Source organism: Hyposmocoma kahamanoa, unplaced genomic scaffold, assembly GCF_003589595.1.
Source record: "Hyposmocoma kahamanoa isolate Upper Pololo Valley unplaced genomic scaffold, ASM358959v1 80, whole genome shotgun sequence".
Taxonomy (NCBI): domain Eukaryota; kingdom Metazoa; phylum Arthropoda; class Insecta; order Lepidoptera; family Cosmopterigidae; genus Hyposmocoma; species Hyposmocoma kahamanoa.
Window position 1 is genome coordinate 345,341 of NW_020654051.1, and position 19,832 is coordinate 365,172.

Below are 19,832 nucleotides of genomic sequence, written 5' to 3' on the forward strand. Positions count from 1 at the left end.
GTAGGTTAGTAAATGCCCAATGCCGCCACTCAGTCCATAAACAGTTTTATGGTGCAAAGCTTTTGCAATTGGTTCCACACATTAAGTAAAATGGCTAATCGGGGCTTCATAAAGTATCTGTGACCAAAATTATAGTTAACTATATAAACTGAGGATAGTTATTTTTAAAATTTCGATTTTTTTACTTACAAGACTAAAAAAGAATAAACGCACTTTTGTGATTTTTTAAGGAACACTAAAAGGTGCGAAATTGTTATTGATTGATAATAATTATTGACGTGGTATAGGAGTAGAATATTGAAACATAAATTACCAAACACACCGTTTGGCTGAAAAAACCAATATTCTCTTTATGTATTCGGAAAAGTAGTTTCGCTTCCAGTGATAGCAATGGCGCGTATACGGTATAATTGTACCTAACCACATATCATATTACGGATAATATTTGCAGTGTAGCGTTTCTTAATTGGGCTAATTAACTCATTTTTTTTCTTGTGCTAGGACAAGAGAATTTTGTGTATAATTTTAATTGTTCTGCCAGCACCCTTACGTCTTTCGCTGCGCGCAGGTGCCGACGTCGCCGAATGGCAAGAAGTACACCTTCGATACTCGGTTACAACCACGCTTAGGTGCGAATAATAGAACGTGCAAAGTATGTCTAATATAGACGTAACAATTAGTGGTACTTACTAGAGAATAGAGCTTTATACGTTAATACTGTGTTCGTTATAGACTACATTTAATTTGATCTTCGTCGCGCAACCTTTGAAACGGTTGCTCTCTAAGAGGAGGCCAAGGTACGATCCGACGTATGCTACAACCATGCTATAAGTGTGAACCTTGCGCGGAGATAAATGGATTATGAACTCGTAGTACTGAAATACATTTGTTTTAAATTCAAGTTAGTGTAAACATAGGAAATGAAACTATTTTTCCGGATTTAAATCGCGTATATTTGTTTTTTCAAACAAACCGACGTTTCGGGCCCTTTACAGGTCCCATGGTCACGGTTGACTGAGGTGGTACAGTCTTCAACCAGTTATGTCTAATATTGATGCAAACCACCCTATTTTTTCACTATAATTACACTAGTTATTAATTAAATACCTTATTTTTAATTTTACAAAGAAAACACTCCAATTTACGCTATATTAAGTTGTACAAATTATTTTATAGAATGAATTTTTATTAAGTTCAATTTATTATTAATTATTAATAGAAATTAGAATAAACTAAAACATATTAATTAGTACTGCAGTCTTATGTCTGTTTGGGATTTTTCATTAGAGGAAATACTGGATCCCAAACTGGTGGTACGGAGAAACCATCTTCCCTGTTGAAATTAGGATGCTTTTTAATTTCAATGGCCTCTCGCAGCATCCTGGGTAGATATCGGACTTCTTTTGCAAGGACCTGGAGTTTGTCAAACTTCATGGAATGTGTAGGTTTATCCATGACATGCTCGCAGACTGCAGACTTGTTTACGCGACGGTGTTTGACATCAGCTATATGTTCTTTGACGCGGGTACAAATACTTCGCTTTGTTTGTCCAATATAAGAGAGACCGCACTCACAGTCAAGCTTGTAAACTCCTGCATCCTGTAAGGGGATGTTACATTTCACGGGTCTCAGGAACTGAGAAATCTTCCTCAGGGGCTTGAAATAGGTCTTGATAGATGCGCGCCTGAGGACTCTTCCGATCTTATCTGTAACACCTCTCACGTAAGGTAAGATGACGAAACGTCGGTTTGTTTGAAAAAACAAGTATACGCGATTTAAATCTGGAAAAATAGTCTCATTTCCTATGTGTAACAATCGCGAAAACCTAAGAACTCGATTAGTGTAAACAGTTTTCAAAATGCTTGTTTTCACCTGAAATTATGACAGATACAGTAGTATCTAATTTATTCGTAATGGAGTTCTTTTTACACCCTGTGTATTCTGATATTTCGGTTCTCTTATCATGGCTATAACGACGGCCTTGCCGTTAATGTCACATGACGCTGAAGTATTTTGGTACAGGCAAGTTATAACTGTCAACAATATGATGATGTTGATACTATAATAAAACTCCTTTACGTTAATTAAAATTCTTCTTAAAACTGTGATCAGTACCTACGATTTAACGGTGTTTAGCGTTTGCTTTGGACTTTTTAGCTGACGTCGTACTAAGTTGAAGATTCTAATACTGTAACTTAGATGTTTTTGGTTTAGGTTAGACGGACTTCTTCATCATATCAATTCGTCCAGCCACTAGAAGCCCTATCCACGGCGTCGAGTCCCGGCGCCGCTGTGCAAGCAGTCATGTTACACATGTTTAGTGATAAATGACCTTACAATGGGACTTCATTACCGTCTTGGGGCGCATTAATTAATTTCTGTCATCCCCTCCACTTGTGGGGAGTTGGGGAGGGAAAAAGTCAGTTACCCATAACTCGCGTGTAGCGTAAATAAAGAGCGATTTTGGTGGATAATATTTGATTAAGAGTTAGGATAACATAGGTAGGATGTTAACTGCTTATTATATTATGCGACAAGTGAAGCTAAGGTTACGCGTTTAGATTGTCTATTTGTCCATAAATCTTGCAATGACTTAAATGCAACTGTAGCGGGGAGAACCAACCGCCACGCCCCGCAGCTGCGCTTGGTGAATAACAAAGCTTTAATTAAGAATTTCTTGACTAGAACTGGTTAACATCTGTCGCCAGTTGGTGATTTTAATTGTTTTTCAACTTGTCATTTTGTCTATTTAAAACAATTTTGATCACGATTTACTAAGTTTATTGCAAAAGTTATATATGCCCACAATTTCATTTAAATACTAATTCTTCAGTAGAACCTGCAGCAGTCGCCAAACGTGCCAAATCCTCTTCCGAGTGCCAAATCCTGCACGTCTTGGAGCAAGCAATATTATGATGAAATAGTGGAATAAAGACGCACGTAATAAATATATAAAAAAAGTTTACCGACTAAAATAAAATCAGTCATTTACGGGTGGTAACGGCTCTTATATTCCTATCATTGCACCACGCACCGCGTCACGGCAAAACCTATGGCTTTAGCGAACACCAAGATACAAATACTATAGAATCAATCAAGATATGACAGAAGACAATAGGATAGTAAAGGTTAAGAAGATGCGGTATGACAGCTCGACCTGCGACTGTCAAACTCAAAATTACTAAGAATTATCATGTTTACTAATATAATAATAAAATAAAACCTGGTATTTCAATTATCTAAGTTATTAATAAATAGAATGGGAGAGAGGCGGGATCTGATGTGTTGTGGTACCCGCGTACCAGATATCGGCGACTATACAGCGAATTGCTTGGATCTTCTGTTAACAACTGATCCAGGATACACCATTTACACATTTTGTCTATGCAGCGACCTACTAGAGTCCGAAGTTGATTCAAAGACTTCCAGACGGGACATTGCAGATCGTAATTTGGTGATATTTGCTCTTAAGAGATGATGAAACAAGGTGGTGGAGGATTTTTCTGTTTCCATAGTGCACACCAAGTGGCACTCGTAGCTTTTGTGGTGCGCTGGAAACAGTTTGTTACGGCTTTTGAAGCGACCTCGGGGGATTTGGTAGTCATACAGAGGATGTCGACTGTCACTTTCTTGTTTGAGCTTCTCCGTGGAGCAGGCTGCACACGTATGGCGGTGAATATGTGATTCTAGACGGATTCGTTTCAACTTTTATTTAAATTATTTTCATTAAAATTTTCAAGTGCCTCCGTGGCCGAACGGTTACCATGTCGGACTGCTTTGCAGAGGTCCCAGGTTGGATTCCCGGGCCGGGAGAAATATTTGTATGGCCTACAATTATTTCTCTCGTGAGTTTGGGTGTAATTTGTGGTTGTCTACGTGCGTATCCATGGCACCCGCGTCACAGGGTTTCCTGGGCGGGGTTTTGCGGGGCTATGTTGATTGTGTGCTTTATTATTATTCTATAGAGTGGAGTGAGATAGGGGTTGAGACAGCCAGTGATTAAGCGTAATGTTTCGTTAAGAGCTATGTTAACAAGCTCAACATGTGTAGATGTTGAAGAGAGTTGGTGCAAGAATACTCCCTTGGGGAAATCAGTTTTTTACCTAGCGCCATCTATATTTCTCCAGGAGGAAGTGAACCAAGCATCCGAACAAACCCAAGATGACTGATCAGTTCTTTGATTTTTCGTAAGAGTCTTCGTATATTTACAGTATCGTAAGTTAAACAAAACCAAGCTTGTTACATTACTCACTTCCCGCCGCCGCCGAAGCGTCGCTCCAGTTTCCAGAAACCTGCGCAGCTTCAAATTGTTTTATTTAAGCCGACAAAAGAAACGACATTCACACTTAATGCAATGCCATTGTTGTTCATTGCAGTCATATGATGTAGGTAAGTACGTCTGCGCATACGCCCGATTCGTAACAGTTCCGAATCCGAGAGAATGCCGGTCGGAAATGTCACAAGTGTCGTTTCAATCGGATGAAATGCGCAATCGCGCTGACAGTATTCTTTGCTATGCACTGGACAGTTTACTGCTCGGATGTGTAAAAAACAATGATGCACAGAAGTCGGCTATAGCACAACATCTCACACAGACTGACACTAACCACTGGATCGAGTTGCATAGCCCCCAGGTACTCTCGACAGAACGTCACTACATACCACGGTTGGTACGAGAAGCCATCGAGATCACGAAGTACAAAACATTTAACCGTGATGATGGTTTTAAACTGTCCAGTGCATGGAATCCGGTCCTTAGTGCGTGCAGTAATAAAAACAAAAACACCTCGATTTCAGTTTCGCGTGTGGATACAGTGAGTGTGGTTTGTGTGAAAAAAGTGAGTGACAATGGTAACGCCACAACAAATCGCGATGAAGGTAGTCGTCGACAGCGCAAGAGGGTAGACAGATATGTCTGCTCATAAAGCTGTCATCTGCCGCCGTCCAGTCAACCCGTGACCATGGAGCGTGCAACCGTTCCGAAATATCGGGAAAATAAAAAGAAGTCATACCGTGGTAAGAAACCTGATATATGTGATAATCATTTAGTATTCTTTGCCACAGAACAATACAAGATAGTGAAGCCCAACCTCCCCTGAAGCTGTAAGTTTGGTTGAATCACATATGCTGTGATTCACCCGTTACTCAGAATAATAAATATTCTCAGAGTTAAAGTTATCTGACGCGATAACGTAATAGGTGCCCTTATCTATAGTAATATATATTTATGAACAACTCATTCATCAGCAGCCACTTGGACACTTTGATGATTAATTATACAGATGTAAGTCGCCGCGTGCACAAACAAATTAGAATTATGAATACACTTATGTTTGTTAATGAACACACATCACCATTAAGTGCGCGACACAACGTATGTACATCATCATCAAGCAGCCTCTACTCCATTCTTCTTCGGATATAGGCCTCCTCCATATTTCTTCATTTATGTGGCTCGACGCCACATCATCCAGTTGCGGCCAACAAAGTGGTGGTCGACCTCTGCCGCGTGTGTTGGCCTGTGGTCGCACTCCATGATTCTCCTAGTCCATCGATCTCGATCCATCCTGGCTGTGTGTCCTACCTATTTCATCTTATTAATTTTAAGTGCAACGTCCCCGACAATGGTTATTGGTTTGGATACATTCATTAGCAAAAAACAAATAATGAGGCAAAGATAACGCTTGAAACCTGAGAGGCTCAAAAAAAACTCAGATGGATAGTAGGAAAATAAATTTGTTTAATGTTTAGCGTAATATAAAGGATTGCGGGTTGCAATTTACTGAATAAACTCACTGTGCACTGTTAGAAGAAATTATTGTTCGTGCGCAAAAATGGTTTAATTGATACATGCGAGATGTCGATTCCGAAGATTGACATTGTTCACGAGCTTCAATATCGAAGTATCCCAAATGGCAGACTGCGTTCTCAGTGTGCTAAACATTAACGACATATGATTGTTAAGTAACAAAACTAATAAATTAACTATCAAGGTCAGAGGTAAGTCGAAATTTAGTAAGTAATGTTGTTTTAACTGCCTCAGTGGCCGAATGATTACCTCACTGGAATGCCACGCAGAGGTCCCGGGTTCGATTCCCGTGCCGGGAGAAATATTTGTACGGCCTACATTTATTTCTCTCGTGAGTTTCGATGTAATTTGTGGTTGCCTATGTGTGTCCCCATGGCACCCGCGACACAGGGTTTCCCTTGTGCGGGGCTAAAAGCGTATGCGCGTTAAAAAAAACAGTAACACATTCTCTGATCTCTCGAAATAACTAGCATATGAACATCATGAGTTGAGAAACAAGAGGAGAAAATTTGAAATTGCACACTGCAAGAAAGTTAGAGTAGAACTTTATATAGGGCACAAAACAGGTTGCATATCGTTGATACGCGTGCAAAACCGCGGAAGAGCAGTATGTAAATACCGCGTAACAGCAAAAGGTACAAAATTGAAATATCGCGCCAACAGATCCTTAACGCTAATTCGCTTAAGCTAGATCTCACATAATTTGAATTAGTTGAAAGAGAGTTGCAGACAGTAGGGAACCCTGAGGAACTTTCTATAAATCGCCATGTGTTCGGAAGAGTAGCCTTCTAAGACCACTCGAATCAAACGTACACTCAAGAAATCCGAGATCCAATTGCAGAGGTCAGTGGGAAGCCCATCAGAAGGAAGCTTACTTAAAAGACTTGCGTGCCAGACCCTGTCAAAAGCTTTAGAAATGTCTAAAGACTATAGCCTCGCTCCGTATGTGACAGGCATAAACAAGAAAATCCCCAGTAGATTGCCCTTGTCGGAATCCGTACTGGCGATCACTAAGAATGGCGTTGTCTTCAAGGTACAACAGGAGACGGTTGTTGAATACACGTTCCATGACCATAAAGCCTCCTCGCTTTCTGTCGCTTTTACTCTTTAGTCATAATAAAATCAAACCTTTAATAAAATGTTTCATTTCAATCTCGCGCACCTACTAACAGTATAGGGGAACTGGGGTATTGGGAGCCCGCGGGTAATGAGAGCGGTGCTAAACTGGACTTTCCCAATGCTCGTATTTGTGCAAACGGTACTCCTATGTCTTCGTCAACGTTCGACAAGGTTCGAGTCCCGTGGGCGCCCCCGTAGAACCCCGCGTTTAGTCGTATGAGATGATTGTGTGTTTTTCGCTCCGCGCCTATAACATTTGCTAAATTTCATCATCACAGGTAAGCATTAAAATGCGTAGATACTATATTGTATTTACACTAGCTATGTCACCATATCTATCAAATTTTACAAGTTTTGCTTGAAATCACAATAAAAATAGAAATGTTTTTCCTGTTTTATTCCTTTTTCAATTCGATGTTACGCGGGTAATGAGAGCTATTTGGCTCTCCTTATCCCATTGCAATATTCACTGGATATTCCTGTAACACTTTCTTGTTTATTTTCATTACTTTTTAACTTATATATTTTATTACTTTAATTTTTTTTCAGACTGATTATATATAATGGCTCCCATTTGACATACGGGATTCTTACCGGCTCCCATTTCCCGAACTGTGGGGTAATGAGAGCGAATGACACGTTTTAGTTTTTTCTGTTTTAACGAAATATTTTATTTAAGTTTCATATTTTTTCTGTGATTATTTAGTACCCAGATATGTGAAGCGTACGTTCATAACTAATAACAATTTTAATTGCATAAATTATGACTTTTATTGTCAATTTTCCTTAGTAGGCTCCCATTCCCCCACGCTCCCCTACTACTTTTTCTGTAGTTCGTTACTACAAAACCGCGTTAGTGACTTTATCCGGAATCTAAACAAGTTGTGGGTAAACTTACGTTATTTTTGTACAAAGTGAATCGCAAAGAAGTAGCTACAGAGTTCAGTCGGTAAAATATAGTTCAATGGCTAAGACAAATAAGTTTTTTATTCTTCCTGTAAAATCGCGAAAACGCTGTTACGCGGTATTTACGAACTTCTCTTCTGCGATTTTGCACGCGCTATGACGATATACTGTTTTATTAGCTCGAAGCTTTGACTCATTAAAATTCTGAAAATGAGTCAGCTAAATGACGGCCAAAAACAAGTTAACTTATCGTCAATAGTACCGATTGAGTTCGATTGATTAGATTAGAGTTCACATGAAAAGTGTCGCAGCTGCTGCGCGAACGCCAGTGTCTGACGCTTGAACGACCGGCAGGATGGCGCCGTGGCTCGAGCTGCCCTTCCACATCGAAAAGGTAACGCCGGAGGAGGAGAAACTCGTTAGGAAATGTCTCATAGGTACGTGCTGTGTTTCCTACCGTTAATAATAGCTTTACCCGTAGTTTTTAAACGTTTGTAATATGTTCGCATGCACTTTATATAGGTCTAAGCCTAACACCCGTAGGGCACAGGGCGTCTCCATTAGTTGCGGTTTGAATATCTGAAAAACAAACAAGTTTTTAATAATGGTGATGATCGTCTTTTTTCCATTCATAAAACTTTATGGAAATTAAAATTTACTATTATCTACTTTTGTAAATTGAAAATTGCAAACTTGATGACGCTGCCTGTTTGGACACTTCCTGTGGATATTAAAATACCACTAAATTAAAAGTTCCCATAAAAATGTGGCAATGAATACCAATTCAGAAATTCTGAATTTAGAAATTGGACGTTAAACTTATTCGAATTAAAATGTTTCGCATATAAGTAACAAGTACAGCACGTACTGTAGTTGAACTTAAACATTTATTTTTCTATAACTCACACTCGTCAAACCACACCGGAAAGCATTTTCACGTGACTTTACACACAATTTAAAATCACGATAATAAAACCACGGCTCATCCAAAGTAGAAAACTCTATTCACGCGTTTGAGAAAAGTAAATAAAGATACGACAAGATACCGAGATCTCAGCACGGCCTTGGGCTAGAAGTTTATCTGTTAGTAATTTATTACAGTACATTATGTAAGTATGCATTTATAGTGACTTCAAAAAACACGGTTCTAAATTACCCTGTCATAAAAGCTATAACTACGTTAATACATTTCTAGTTAAGAAATAATCTAGTGTCTACATAATAACTCCAACGTTGTATTGGCGTCACGGAATTTCCAGGATGGATTCCTTACTTTAAATATGTTGATAATATCGAAAATGGAATGATGGAAGTGTTCATGGCCGTTAAAGATGCGACAGAACAATCGCAAATCGCCCTTTACGTACTACATTTTGCATAAAACTGTTTTTAAATTATGTGTACAACACTAAAAGGTTTTTAAAGTTCTGTAGATTGGAAGGACGAATGGACTATAAGTAATTAAATTGCATAGCTTAAAGTGCCCGCCAGTCTCATCTCTCCAGCGAACAAAGAACTGAAAACTCTTTAATTTTTATTCTTGTTCTCTTCTTCTAGACATATACATAGTCAATGGAAAACTAACTGCTTTCGCATGCGACAGTACGTTCAGGTCGCTTATTCAGAGAAAGTTAATTTGGTGGTTAACCTACAGGGTCTTTGAAGTCAAAAAAATTATTTTCTTTTTATAAGCAGGTGGCGTCACATACAATATGCTCTGAATTATTATACTACTACAGAGTTGAGTTTAGAATTTGACAAAAATATTTGTACGACAAAGAGTCCTACAACACAAGAGACTCATCATTATTGTAACTTCAGTTGAAAGACGTCCACTGCTGGAGACAAGCCTCGCACAAACACCGGTTAAATAAGAGAATGCCTGGATCCAATAGTCGATCTCTGTATTTTATAGATATTGTCATATATCATATATTATAGTAGCAGTAGAGGTCCTTGTAAAAGAGTTCGTCCGGGGAAGGACTGCCACCTTAAGCAGTAATGTGAACATTACAGCGTTAAGATTTTGACGAGTAAGGGTGCTGGTGAAATGACTTGTCAACTGATGTCTCAGGGAGACGAGCGCAGTGGCAGTGGCCCTCAGATCTTTGTGAGTTAAAGCTCTGAGCACGACTTGTTAGTCCCGTCGCGATATATAGAAGTAATTTATTTAATATAGGCGTAAGCTGTTTACAGGCTTTCCGGTTTCCTAATGAAATGTATTGCGATGAAAATGCCATTTACACATTTGTACTTGAAGGCTAACAGGTACGTGAACAAAGTGTGCTTCCTCCGACAATAGAAATTGTTGACATTTTTTAGTGTTTGTTATGGAAGTAAATTCGGTAGATTGAAAAAAAAAAGCATTTTGTTTCTATGTCGCCGCAGTACACGTCAGGTGCTTGTGCACTGACAGCAATGACAAACATCGATAACCATCAATCGTGTCAAAATGCAAATCATAATCGTTTAAGCGCTTATTTGATAAATAACGGGATTACATCTATCGGATATTTGGGCTTTTTATCAGCATTTGCCTGCTTCTTATGACGTTAGTTGCTAGATAAACTACGCTCCATTTTAAATATTTGATACCTATACCGTAATAGTACCACAAGAGTAGAGAGAAGCAGGATCTGAAAGTCGCCTCATGATCTCATCTAGTACCCTTTTGACAAGGCACTGTAGGGCGGGCGTATGTGGCGTATAATTATTTTTCCAAGTCTAGTGATAAGGCCACTGGTCAGGGTTGGGACCATTATGGAAGTGCTTGGTTTGTTTTATATCCTGAAAACTCGCTGGTAACATCCCACCTAAGATAGTGCTATGTAGTTTTTACCTCTTTAAGAATAAAACGAGCATTTTTCTTTTATAATTCTCAGAATTTGTCATTCTGTATTTTAAAAAATATGCCTATATAGTTGCGTGATAGGTTCTGCGTGATAGGATCTTTTCGTTAAGAAGCCGTTACGTTAAGTGTATTCATGTAATGTTATGCTATGAGACATATTTATGTATATAACTTAAACTAAAGATGTTACTTGCCAAATATGAATGTGTGACAAATAAATAAGCGATGTATATTACATAGTAACGTTATAAACATAAGTACTTAAACGTAAAATGACAATATAAATATAAAAATATACATTACAATTTGCAACGTTAACTCTCTCCATGCATTACATTTACATTCTCTAGTTTAAACCCTAAAAAGAAAAAAAACCAACATACATATATCATACGTACATATATTATTCTTATAGTTATATAGTATATAGTATACATTTTATTTATTCTTATAGTTTATTTATTCATTATCATTATTTTTATGATACTAAATGCCGGGACGAACGAACAAAACTAAACTTGCTCACGTATGGGAGGCGAAAGTGAGGGATCGTCTGTTTCCGCAGAAGAAAAGAAATATTTTTTATTTGTGCTTTATGATTGTATTTGGATATTATAGAAAATAAATCGAGGTTTTTAAATTGTTCATTAAATACAACACAAAACTATATTCACTCAGCCAGTAGTTCTACTCATAGATTAGAGCCTAAACTACAATACCGCATTGTCTGAAATTTGTTGTTCTGTTCGTGAATATTTTGGAATTTCAATTTGTTTATTATTTTTTTACTCAAATTTGTATACAAGTTTTAGTGTGTCTTAATTACCTGTTACGGTCTATGATAGAACATCAGCGAGGGCTGTGTGCTGCATAATATTCTGTAGCTGAGATTTAGACACGTTTGACGTGTTTGTGTCTCATTAACCTCTATTTTATTTTTTCTGTTGTACGTATTACAAATAAATTAATTTAGATAGATTTCATTAATCATAATTGTGCATACTTTTTAATCTCTGTCCTTTTATAATTATTTTTTTATTAATTTCTTAACAATTGATTATATATTATTGTATCTAGATTAGTTTGATCACTTACTGTGATGTACCTTAAGTGCAGAGGCACGTAATTTTTAAATTTAATGTTGCTATGTTTAATTGTTATACGTGAATTTACTAAATAAATAAATACGAGATGGAATGCGGAAGGGGGTGGGACCCTGTCGATTCTATCATTTATCAACCGATCAATGAGGCGGACAACATGTGGGCATGGTGCGCCACGCGCCCCTCCGCGGCGCGCGGGTTGCTTCTCCATGAGTTTGCACACATTTGAACAGCGCGCCAGCGCACTGCCAAATCGCCAAAATGGGCAATGAATATAGTCTTAGGGTCGTATTCCAGAACTCTACTCAATAGTCAAGTCAGGACTTGAGTATTGCAGTGAGCACTGAAAATCATACTCAAGTCCTTGCCATTAGGGTCGTATTTCCAGTGCTTGAAATCAGACTCAAGTCTGCTCAAATCCTGATGGTGACGCGTATAATGTATACAGTAGTTTCCTACATCTTGCACTAGCTTGTATTTAGATTAAATCAGAGGAACCTAAATAACCACATAATGAATAAAATAAAAATGAACAAAGTATACACGACCTATTCCACAAGCATCCCATTGTTAATTTTCAAATTTTGTTTCACAAGCGGCAGACACCCAAGATGATTTAAGTAGCAGTAGAGGTCCTTGTGAAAGAGTTTGGCCAGGGAAGTACTGCCACCTTACCTATTTCTGCCACCAAACAGTGTAGTCAGCAATACTGTGTTCCAGTTTTGAAGGGTAAGGGTGCTGGTGACGTTACAGGCACATGGGACTTGTCAACTTATGTCTCAGGGTGACGGGCGAAGTGGCGGTGCCCCTCAGATCTTTGCGTTTTAAAGCTCTAAGTGCCACTGCAACTGTTATGGACAGGCGAGTAGCTTACCATCAGGCTGGATATTATAAAAAATTAAATGGAGTGAATTAAATAGAGGGAAGTGAAGAGGCGTTTTTAGCTTACCCGTAGGGCATACGACATAATTTCCTAGCGTGTTATACGAAATAAATGTCCAATGTGCTGTAACCGAAATTTGATGGTTTTTAGGTTATTCTCGTCCGTTCGTGCGTTGCGGCAAACACGGCTACTTGATGCCGGGAGCCTTCGAGAAACATGCAGAACACATCTACAATCTGCAGGTCCGACCTGACGACGTGTGGGTCATCACGTTTCCACGATCAGGTCAGAATTGTTATCAAACGACTTCATAAAGATCATGTTCAGTACTAAAGCCAATTCCAGAGCCAGGCTAAAAAATGAAAACCAAATTCAAAACAAGTACGAAATTAGCTTATGGGTTTTATCGGTCCGTCACTAGCGTTGATAGTGTCGAGATAAATGTCTGATAACAATATCACTACTAGAAGTTTAGTGTTATCGATTTTATATTTGGCCTTACGTACTCTAATACGGCCAATGCGTAGGTGATATAATATGATGACACATCCTGATGATCACGTGCTATGTGATGAATCCATTTGGTTTACATCCAAAGGGTATGTAATATATAAAAATATTACATTAATGTAATAAATAAAACTATGTTTTTAACCGACTTCAAAAAGGAGGAGGTTCTCAATTCGACTGTATGTTTTTTTGTATGTATGTTACGCGATAACTCCGGTATTTGTGTACCGATTTTCATGATTCTTTTTTGTTGGAAAGAGGGTATCTCCATAGGATGATTTTCTTCAAAATTAAATGGTGGTCCCATTTAATTTTGAAGAAAATCATCCACCTCTAAGAGCGGCTGTTCACGCACGAAGATTCATTTTTATAAATAGCGCCTAAATTTTATTGTAAGGAGCAATTATTTTAATGGTTGATTTTGCTATTCTCCAATTCAATGCGTTTTTCTCTCTCAATATATTTTGGTAATGAGAACCGATTTTCATTATCTCCTGTGTCAATTTCCGTATAGTGGCGAACTAGGGGATGAATCCGGGTTTGCGCACTTTCCGGTAACCGATTTCAAAACAAACTTGGCAAATAGATGTAATCCACGTACTTTTGAGGTCGGTTTTTTTAATACTCTGTACTGAGATTATATTATTTCTAATTGTATGCAGATTTTGACACAAGGCTAAGTGTCAATTTTAAAAGGAATGTCCGTCTGATTGATGTTGGGAATTGCGCGTGTATATCCGTCAACACTTCCGAGGGGCATCTGCATGTGCACTAAAGTTGTTTATTCCAATCCAGGAACTACATGGACGCAAGAATTAGTATGGCTCGTAGAAAACAATTTAGACTTCGAAACAGCGAGATCAAAACCTTTGTACGAGAGATTCCCTATGGTTGAGTAAGTAAATTTTGGATGCAGGACATTTTTGTTCCTTTAAAATCAAATCTAATTGCGGAGCAGAGTCAGTGGTTTAGTGCTTGACTTCCCATATTTTGTTTTAGAATCACATCTAAAATACCGGACTTAGCGTTCGAGTTGATAAAAATGAACTTCCTGAACCTGCGCTCCTTCCAAGGGCTAAACGAAGCGGTCAGGGTTCCCAGTTGGAAATCCGTCGACAACGCGCCGTCGCCTCGCTTCATCAAGACCCACCTGCCGCTCTCTCTTCTACCTCCTAAGCTGCTGGACACAGCCAAGGTCATCTATGTGGCGAGGGATCCTAGAGACGTGGCAGTGTCATATTATTATTTCTACAAAATGGTCGCGAAAGGCTTATTCAGGACGTCTCTCAAGACTTTCTGGGATGCATTTCGAAAAGATTTACGTGAGTGCCTACTAACTAGCATGTTTTCAATATTCGTATTATGAAAGTATACAAAACTTATCGAGTTTTTAAGTTCTCGCGATTGTTACACATAGGAAATGAGACAATTTTTTTCGGATCTGAGGTTCGTTTTGAAAAAAAAAATTATACGAACTTTAGATCCGAAGAATTAGTTTTATTTCCTATATATATAAAACTTGTCATTATAAAATATGAATGATATAAAATGTAATGGAGTGGATAGTTTTAGAATAGTTTATTTTTAAAATTGGTTCTACCGGGAATGGAACCCGAGCCGGAACCGAGAGCTACGGAATTCACTCCGCCGCTCTACCGAGAGCACCTAGGCCAAAACCACTTTAGAAAAGTTAATTTCCCCAAATTGGTTCTACTGGGAACCGAACCCAGAACCTTCTCATGCTGTGCTCAAACCGTTGGATCACCGCGGTCATCTTATTTGGCCTGTTATATTAATTGCATGTAAAATCTACAAATTGCATAAACACAACTACCCATTCGTATAGCAGATTCGCGTGAGAAGAAATATTTATTTATTAGATGAGAAGTTCTATATTGCATTGCTATTTCTAAAGTTCGCGCTACGCATACCGGCGTCGATCAGCTGATAACTGCCTTTCAAAGAATTATACTTTGTTGTTGAGAAGCTAAGTGACATTTTGCTTTGCCTTTGGCGGCACAAGCTGACGACAGACGGCGGCTTCCCTGCGCGAAGTCGCCTACGGTCGCCAACCGTTACATACCGTCGGCGACTTGTTATTTGTTTTTGAAGAAATGTGTACTTTATTCGGTAGAGAATATGCTCTATAGTATATTGCATTTTATAAAGTGCGCCTACCGCAACCCGCTGAAGCAGTTTGTCCAATGAAATGTTGCTTTATTTTGTACAGGATAACGTTAATGTTGCATTGCTCGTTTTATAGCGGGAATGCTTGTCCGTTTTCAATCCGATAGTTGGATCCGATAGTCTGATCCGACTACCGGAAGGCGCTCGTACCATATAATTGTATGAACACATATCATATACGACGTCACGTCCGAGTCGGAAATAGCATCCGATTTTATTACCGGTTCGATTGTCTGAAACTTACTAAACAAACTTTTGCGGGGCGACAAAATACACGTCCGATTCTTCCCTCCGACTCGCAGCGTTGTCAATGCAAATTATTCAAAATCCCCAAAAATCAAGGTTATAAATTTGGGGGGATCTAAGGTCACAAGTAATAATATTTATTCATTCTCAGTATTTATTATATTATTATTGTTACGCTTAAAAATATATCAAATAATTAAGAAAGCCAAAATGTGCCCATCTATACATATACGTTATGCTATAATTATGAGTGGCAAGTTGTGGTATTAAGGGCTATCCACACATACCCGGGACGTGGACGGGCCGTACTCCGTCAGGGGCTCAAAAAATATCGTTGCGTATATTTTGTATGAAGTCGTTCATGTCCGTGTCCGGGCCGGCGCGGCGCCGGGTCGCGCCCGCAGCTCATACAAACTAGCACGCCCCGTCCGCGTCCCGGGCACGGGCCTGTTGTGTGTGAATAGTCCTTTAAAAAACCCACAGCTCGGCGTGGGACCGCCGACCGGTCAAAACGCGAGGAAGGGTCGCGCGCTCAACACGCACAGACTGATCATCATCATTCTATTCAAGAGCTAGGCTCTTGTCGGTGATTGATAATAGTAGTAATTTTACAATACAAGATAAAGTGATTCTAATCCTACTGGATAATTTTATACATATAAGGGGTTTGCTAATAATTCTATATAAATGTTGCTATGTAAAAATATCACTATCGTTTATAAACAAACAAATAAATAGTGTTTTCATCACTGATCATCAATGTAACAAAAATATGATAAAATTCTAGAATGCGAGGGCGTTTTCCCCACATAGCGTAATCCAAACAAAATCCCCAAACTAGTTGTTGAATTGAAACTCCCTGTGTTTGTGAAATACCCCTTAAATTGGCAACACTGCAGTTAGTTCAGAAAAAGTCTGACGAAAAGAATCGGACGCCTATCGGACGTGTACTGAGTGAATCCGATCCGATAGTCGGATCCAACCATCAGACACGAAATCGTACGTGTATTCCCGTGCTTATTGTAGCGCCGCGTCGCCTTGCGATGCGCCCTGGCGATATTAATCAAGCCTAAGTTGTGGATAACCAACATAGTCGAACTTTCGATCAATTAAATCTACCTTTTCATTCTAGTGCCTTGGACTCCCGTAGTAGCACACACGATCGAGGCTTGGCAGCAGAGGAATCATCCTAATCTCCATTTCCTATTTTATGAAGATCTGATTCAGGTAATTTATTAGTGCAGTTTCGTTTTAAATTGCGATCTTATCGACATTTTCATTAGGATCGATTTCATTCTGTATACGAATGTGAATTTAAAAAACTACAACATGCGAAAGTATTTAGTGTCACAATTTATTTACATAAATATTTACTCCATTGTAAAAATAATTAAATAAAAATATGTCCGTTACAGCCTTATCGACTGGACATTATTTTGTAATTCAATCTTACTACAGACCCACTTCTCCAACAGGACCTACCAAAGGAGATTCTCCGAATGTGCAAGTTCATGAACCGTGAATATTCTGAGGAGCAAATGAAGCAGCTAGCGGACTACCTCAGCTTCGAAAGCTTGCGCAAGAACAAGAACGTCAATAACTCCACGGACAAAACCGTGCAGTTCATAAGAAATGGTACTTAGAACTTTAGTTAGTTTTGTACTTTGATGATTTTGTTTTTAACACATCACGTGTATCTTTTGTTTGAGTATAAAGGATGAATTCCGGTGCATTTTCTCCAAATTGTAACCGGTACTTTACCAGCGCCGAGTGACGGGATTTTGGACGAATGACGGGATTTTGGATACGGACTTCGCTTTCATGATAATAATAATTTCTTTATTCGCGACAAAAGTTGTGCAAACATAAATAAAGTGCTCTAAATTGCACATAAATGTAAATAATAGTTGTACAAATTGATTGTTACCGATTTATTGAAAATGAAGTGAAGTAGGTACATGTTTGCCAATAACCTCTACAGCAAATTAGAAAATGGTTACTTGTTAACAATAAATAAATTCGTTATACGACAACTATTATCAGAGTACGTTTTGAAACTGTTTGCAGGCAAAATCGGCAGCTGGAAAACTCACTTCGACCAAAAGATGCTCATTCAAGCCGAAGAGTACCTCATCTCACGGTTGCAAGGTTCAGATTTGGCCTATCCTACGTTCTCCACAGAAGACGAGTGCTCGAGACTGTGATATTGTGATGGAAATTCGTCTTGTCCTGCAAATAATTTCGAAGAGTTGGCGATTACCAGTTTTGTTCTTGTCGTGTAAGACACGTTGGTGTTATCTTTCGGTAGAAGAGATCTCGGTGGATTGGTCAGAGGAGTAATTACGCCATATTTATTGAATATTGAGTTTGGCGAGGCCAGCAGACATCTCCATGGCGGTTTAGTGAATTATGACATTTTGTGGTAAATAAACCACACGCATTTATTTTGTGTTCCTGTTATGTGGTTAAACCTACTTATATTTTATTTAGCAAGTATTAATTTACAGTGCTATAATACACACAAATCCTTTATTTATTCATATAAGCAATAAGAAGACTCGTTCTAGGAAGAAACACGGCAAAGGAGTGACGACGTGTTAGTTGTAAAACGGAATAAAATTTACCATCAAAAATAAAACTCACGTCGTTTTGAAAACGTTCTTATTTGACTATATGTGTGGTTTTTGTTCGTCGTCGTTGGTACCGTAACATACAAGTAGACGTTGCAAAGTATGCAAACTATGCATCATGCCTCCTACCAATATACTAATATTTATTCCGGGCCGGAAGTTTCCGTAGTATAACTTTACTTCGGTTTCGTTAAGCATTTGATTAAGTTACGATGTTGTAGTTAGCTAGTTGACTTTGTACAAAAAATGAAAAACGTATTTCTTAGACTTTAAAGCTAGAATAAGATATTTGTGTAACAAGATGATTGAGAGTAAATTGTTGGCTAACAAAACTATTTGTCTTATATATTATGATAAATAAATGATTCCCTGCTATCTTTGAATTGGAACCCTTCCTAACTTATACCAATACTTAATGAAACCCGAACTCAATGCAGAATGTAATAAGTCGGCGGTTCACCTGACGGCTTCGTGGACAAACACCTTTTCGATCGTGGAGTTTCGATAAATATGTAGATGCGACTGCGGCCCAAAACATTCTCCTGTAACATATTTAGAAACGGAACGAAGATGAAGTCTATGGGTTACCTTGAGATGCTTGAAACAAAGCGCTGTGTACAGAGTTCCTGAGTGTGGTTTGACATACGTGAAAGGCTTCAAAGCGATCGGCTTTCATGCGCTGCAATATTAGCAAACTTTAATACAAAGTGTATGAGCGGAAGTTAGAAATACGCCGCGGGAACTTCCTAATTTATCGCTCGGATTATTGCAGAGCTGCGTTTGATTTATCGGACTCGACTTGGAGCCAGCGCCCGTCTTGTCGCGGCATATAATATTAGTTGTTGTTTATTCTATTTCAACAAATCGGTGAAGTAGATGCGGCTAGTATTTAAACAAATCTTCTCGCAGATACCTAATAGTAATTAGTCGTGTTAATAATTTCCACAAACAAGTAAGCAGGATTGAAACTGTTGGATAAACTTAGCACAATATTAAATGTCATAAAATTATTAAAGAGGTCAACCTCATCACCGTGTGTTGTACAAACACAAAACAATACAGTATAACCTGAAATAAATAATAAATTAAACTACAAACGTAGCCGAAAACAAGACAGGTGAATCAATTAATTATATAACACATGTTATTTAGTATGCTGAAAAATGTATCGTGCGCATCAAGCGGGTATTTGTACAAAGCAGTCTAGTACGGAGCCACGGAGATGGCGCTCTTTAAAGGAGTGTTATGCAAGGGGAATGCCACGACGTATTTTGTAGGCAACACACTGACACTTCTGTAGGATTAAACTTACCAAAGAAAACCCTGTTAAAATTCGGGGCAGTAATAAACCCGTAAGTACAAATTTTAACCAAATTTTAACATAGGTATTGCGGAGTGAACTTCAATGCCGTTGGAAATTCAAACTATCCAATCGTACTACCAAATAAACATATGCATTTTAATATATTTAATATACGTTACACTAGTTTTAAATGCTAAGTCCGATGGTGTGAAGCTGAGGAATATCGACCAGTTCAATGTGGAATTCTCCTTTGAACATATCTGCTTGTAAAAAATATTTGGGAAT

At 38.4% G+C, this 19,832-nt stretch overlaps 1 protein-coding gene across 1 annotated transcript; it reads left to right on the forward strand.

Annotated features, from left to right (window-relative positions):
• The first annotated feature begins 5,088 nt into the window (after positions 1–5,088).
• On the forward strand, positions 5,089–18,555 carry LOC113233784 (estrogen sulfotransferase-like). The gene is made up of 8 exons (XM_026468985.1): positions 5,089–5,103; positions 8,189–8,271; positions 12,822–12,956; positions 13,977–14,076; positions 14,181–14,503; positions 16,747–16,841; positions 17,090–17,249; positions 17,682–18,555. The coding sequence occupies exons 2-8, from the start codon at positions 8,190–8,192 to the stop codon at positions 17,816–17,818; spliced, it is 1,032 nt and encodes a 343-aa protein (XP_026324770.1). The 5' UTR covers positions 5,089–5,103; position 8,189; the 3' UTR covers positions 17,819–18,555.
• Positions 18,556–19,832: the final 1,277 nt, after the last annotated feature.

Bases quoted from the DNA above. Each gene is read 5' to 3' on its own strand.
- LOC113233784 (XM_026468985.1), top strand. From the start codon at position 8,190: ATGGCGCCGTGGCTCGAGCTGCCCTTCCACATCGAAAAGGTAACGCCG. The intron at 14,077-14,180 runs GTAAGTAAATTT...ATTTTGTTTTAG, and splicing joins GAGAGATTCCCTATGGTTGA to AATCACATCTAAAATACCGG. The intron at 14,504-16,746 runs GTGAGTGCCTAC...TTTTCATTCTAG, and splicing joins TGCATTTCGAAAAGATTTAC to TGCCTTGGACTCCCGTAGTA.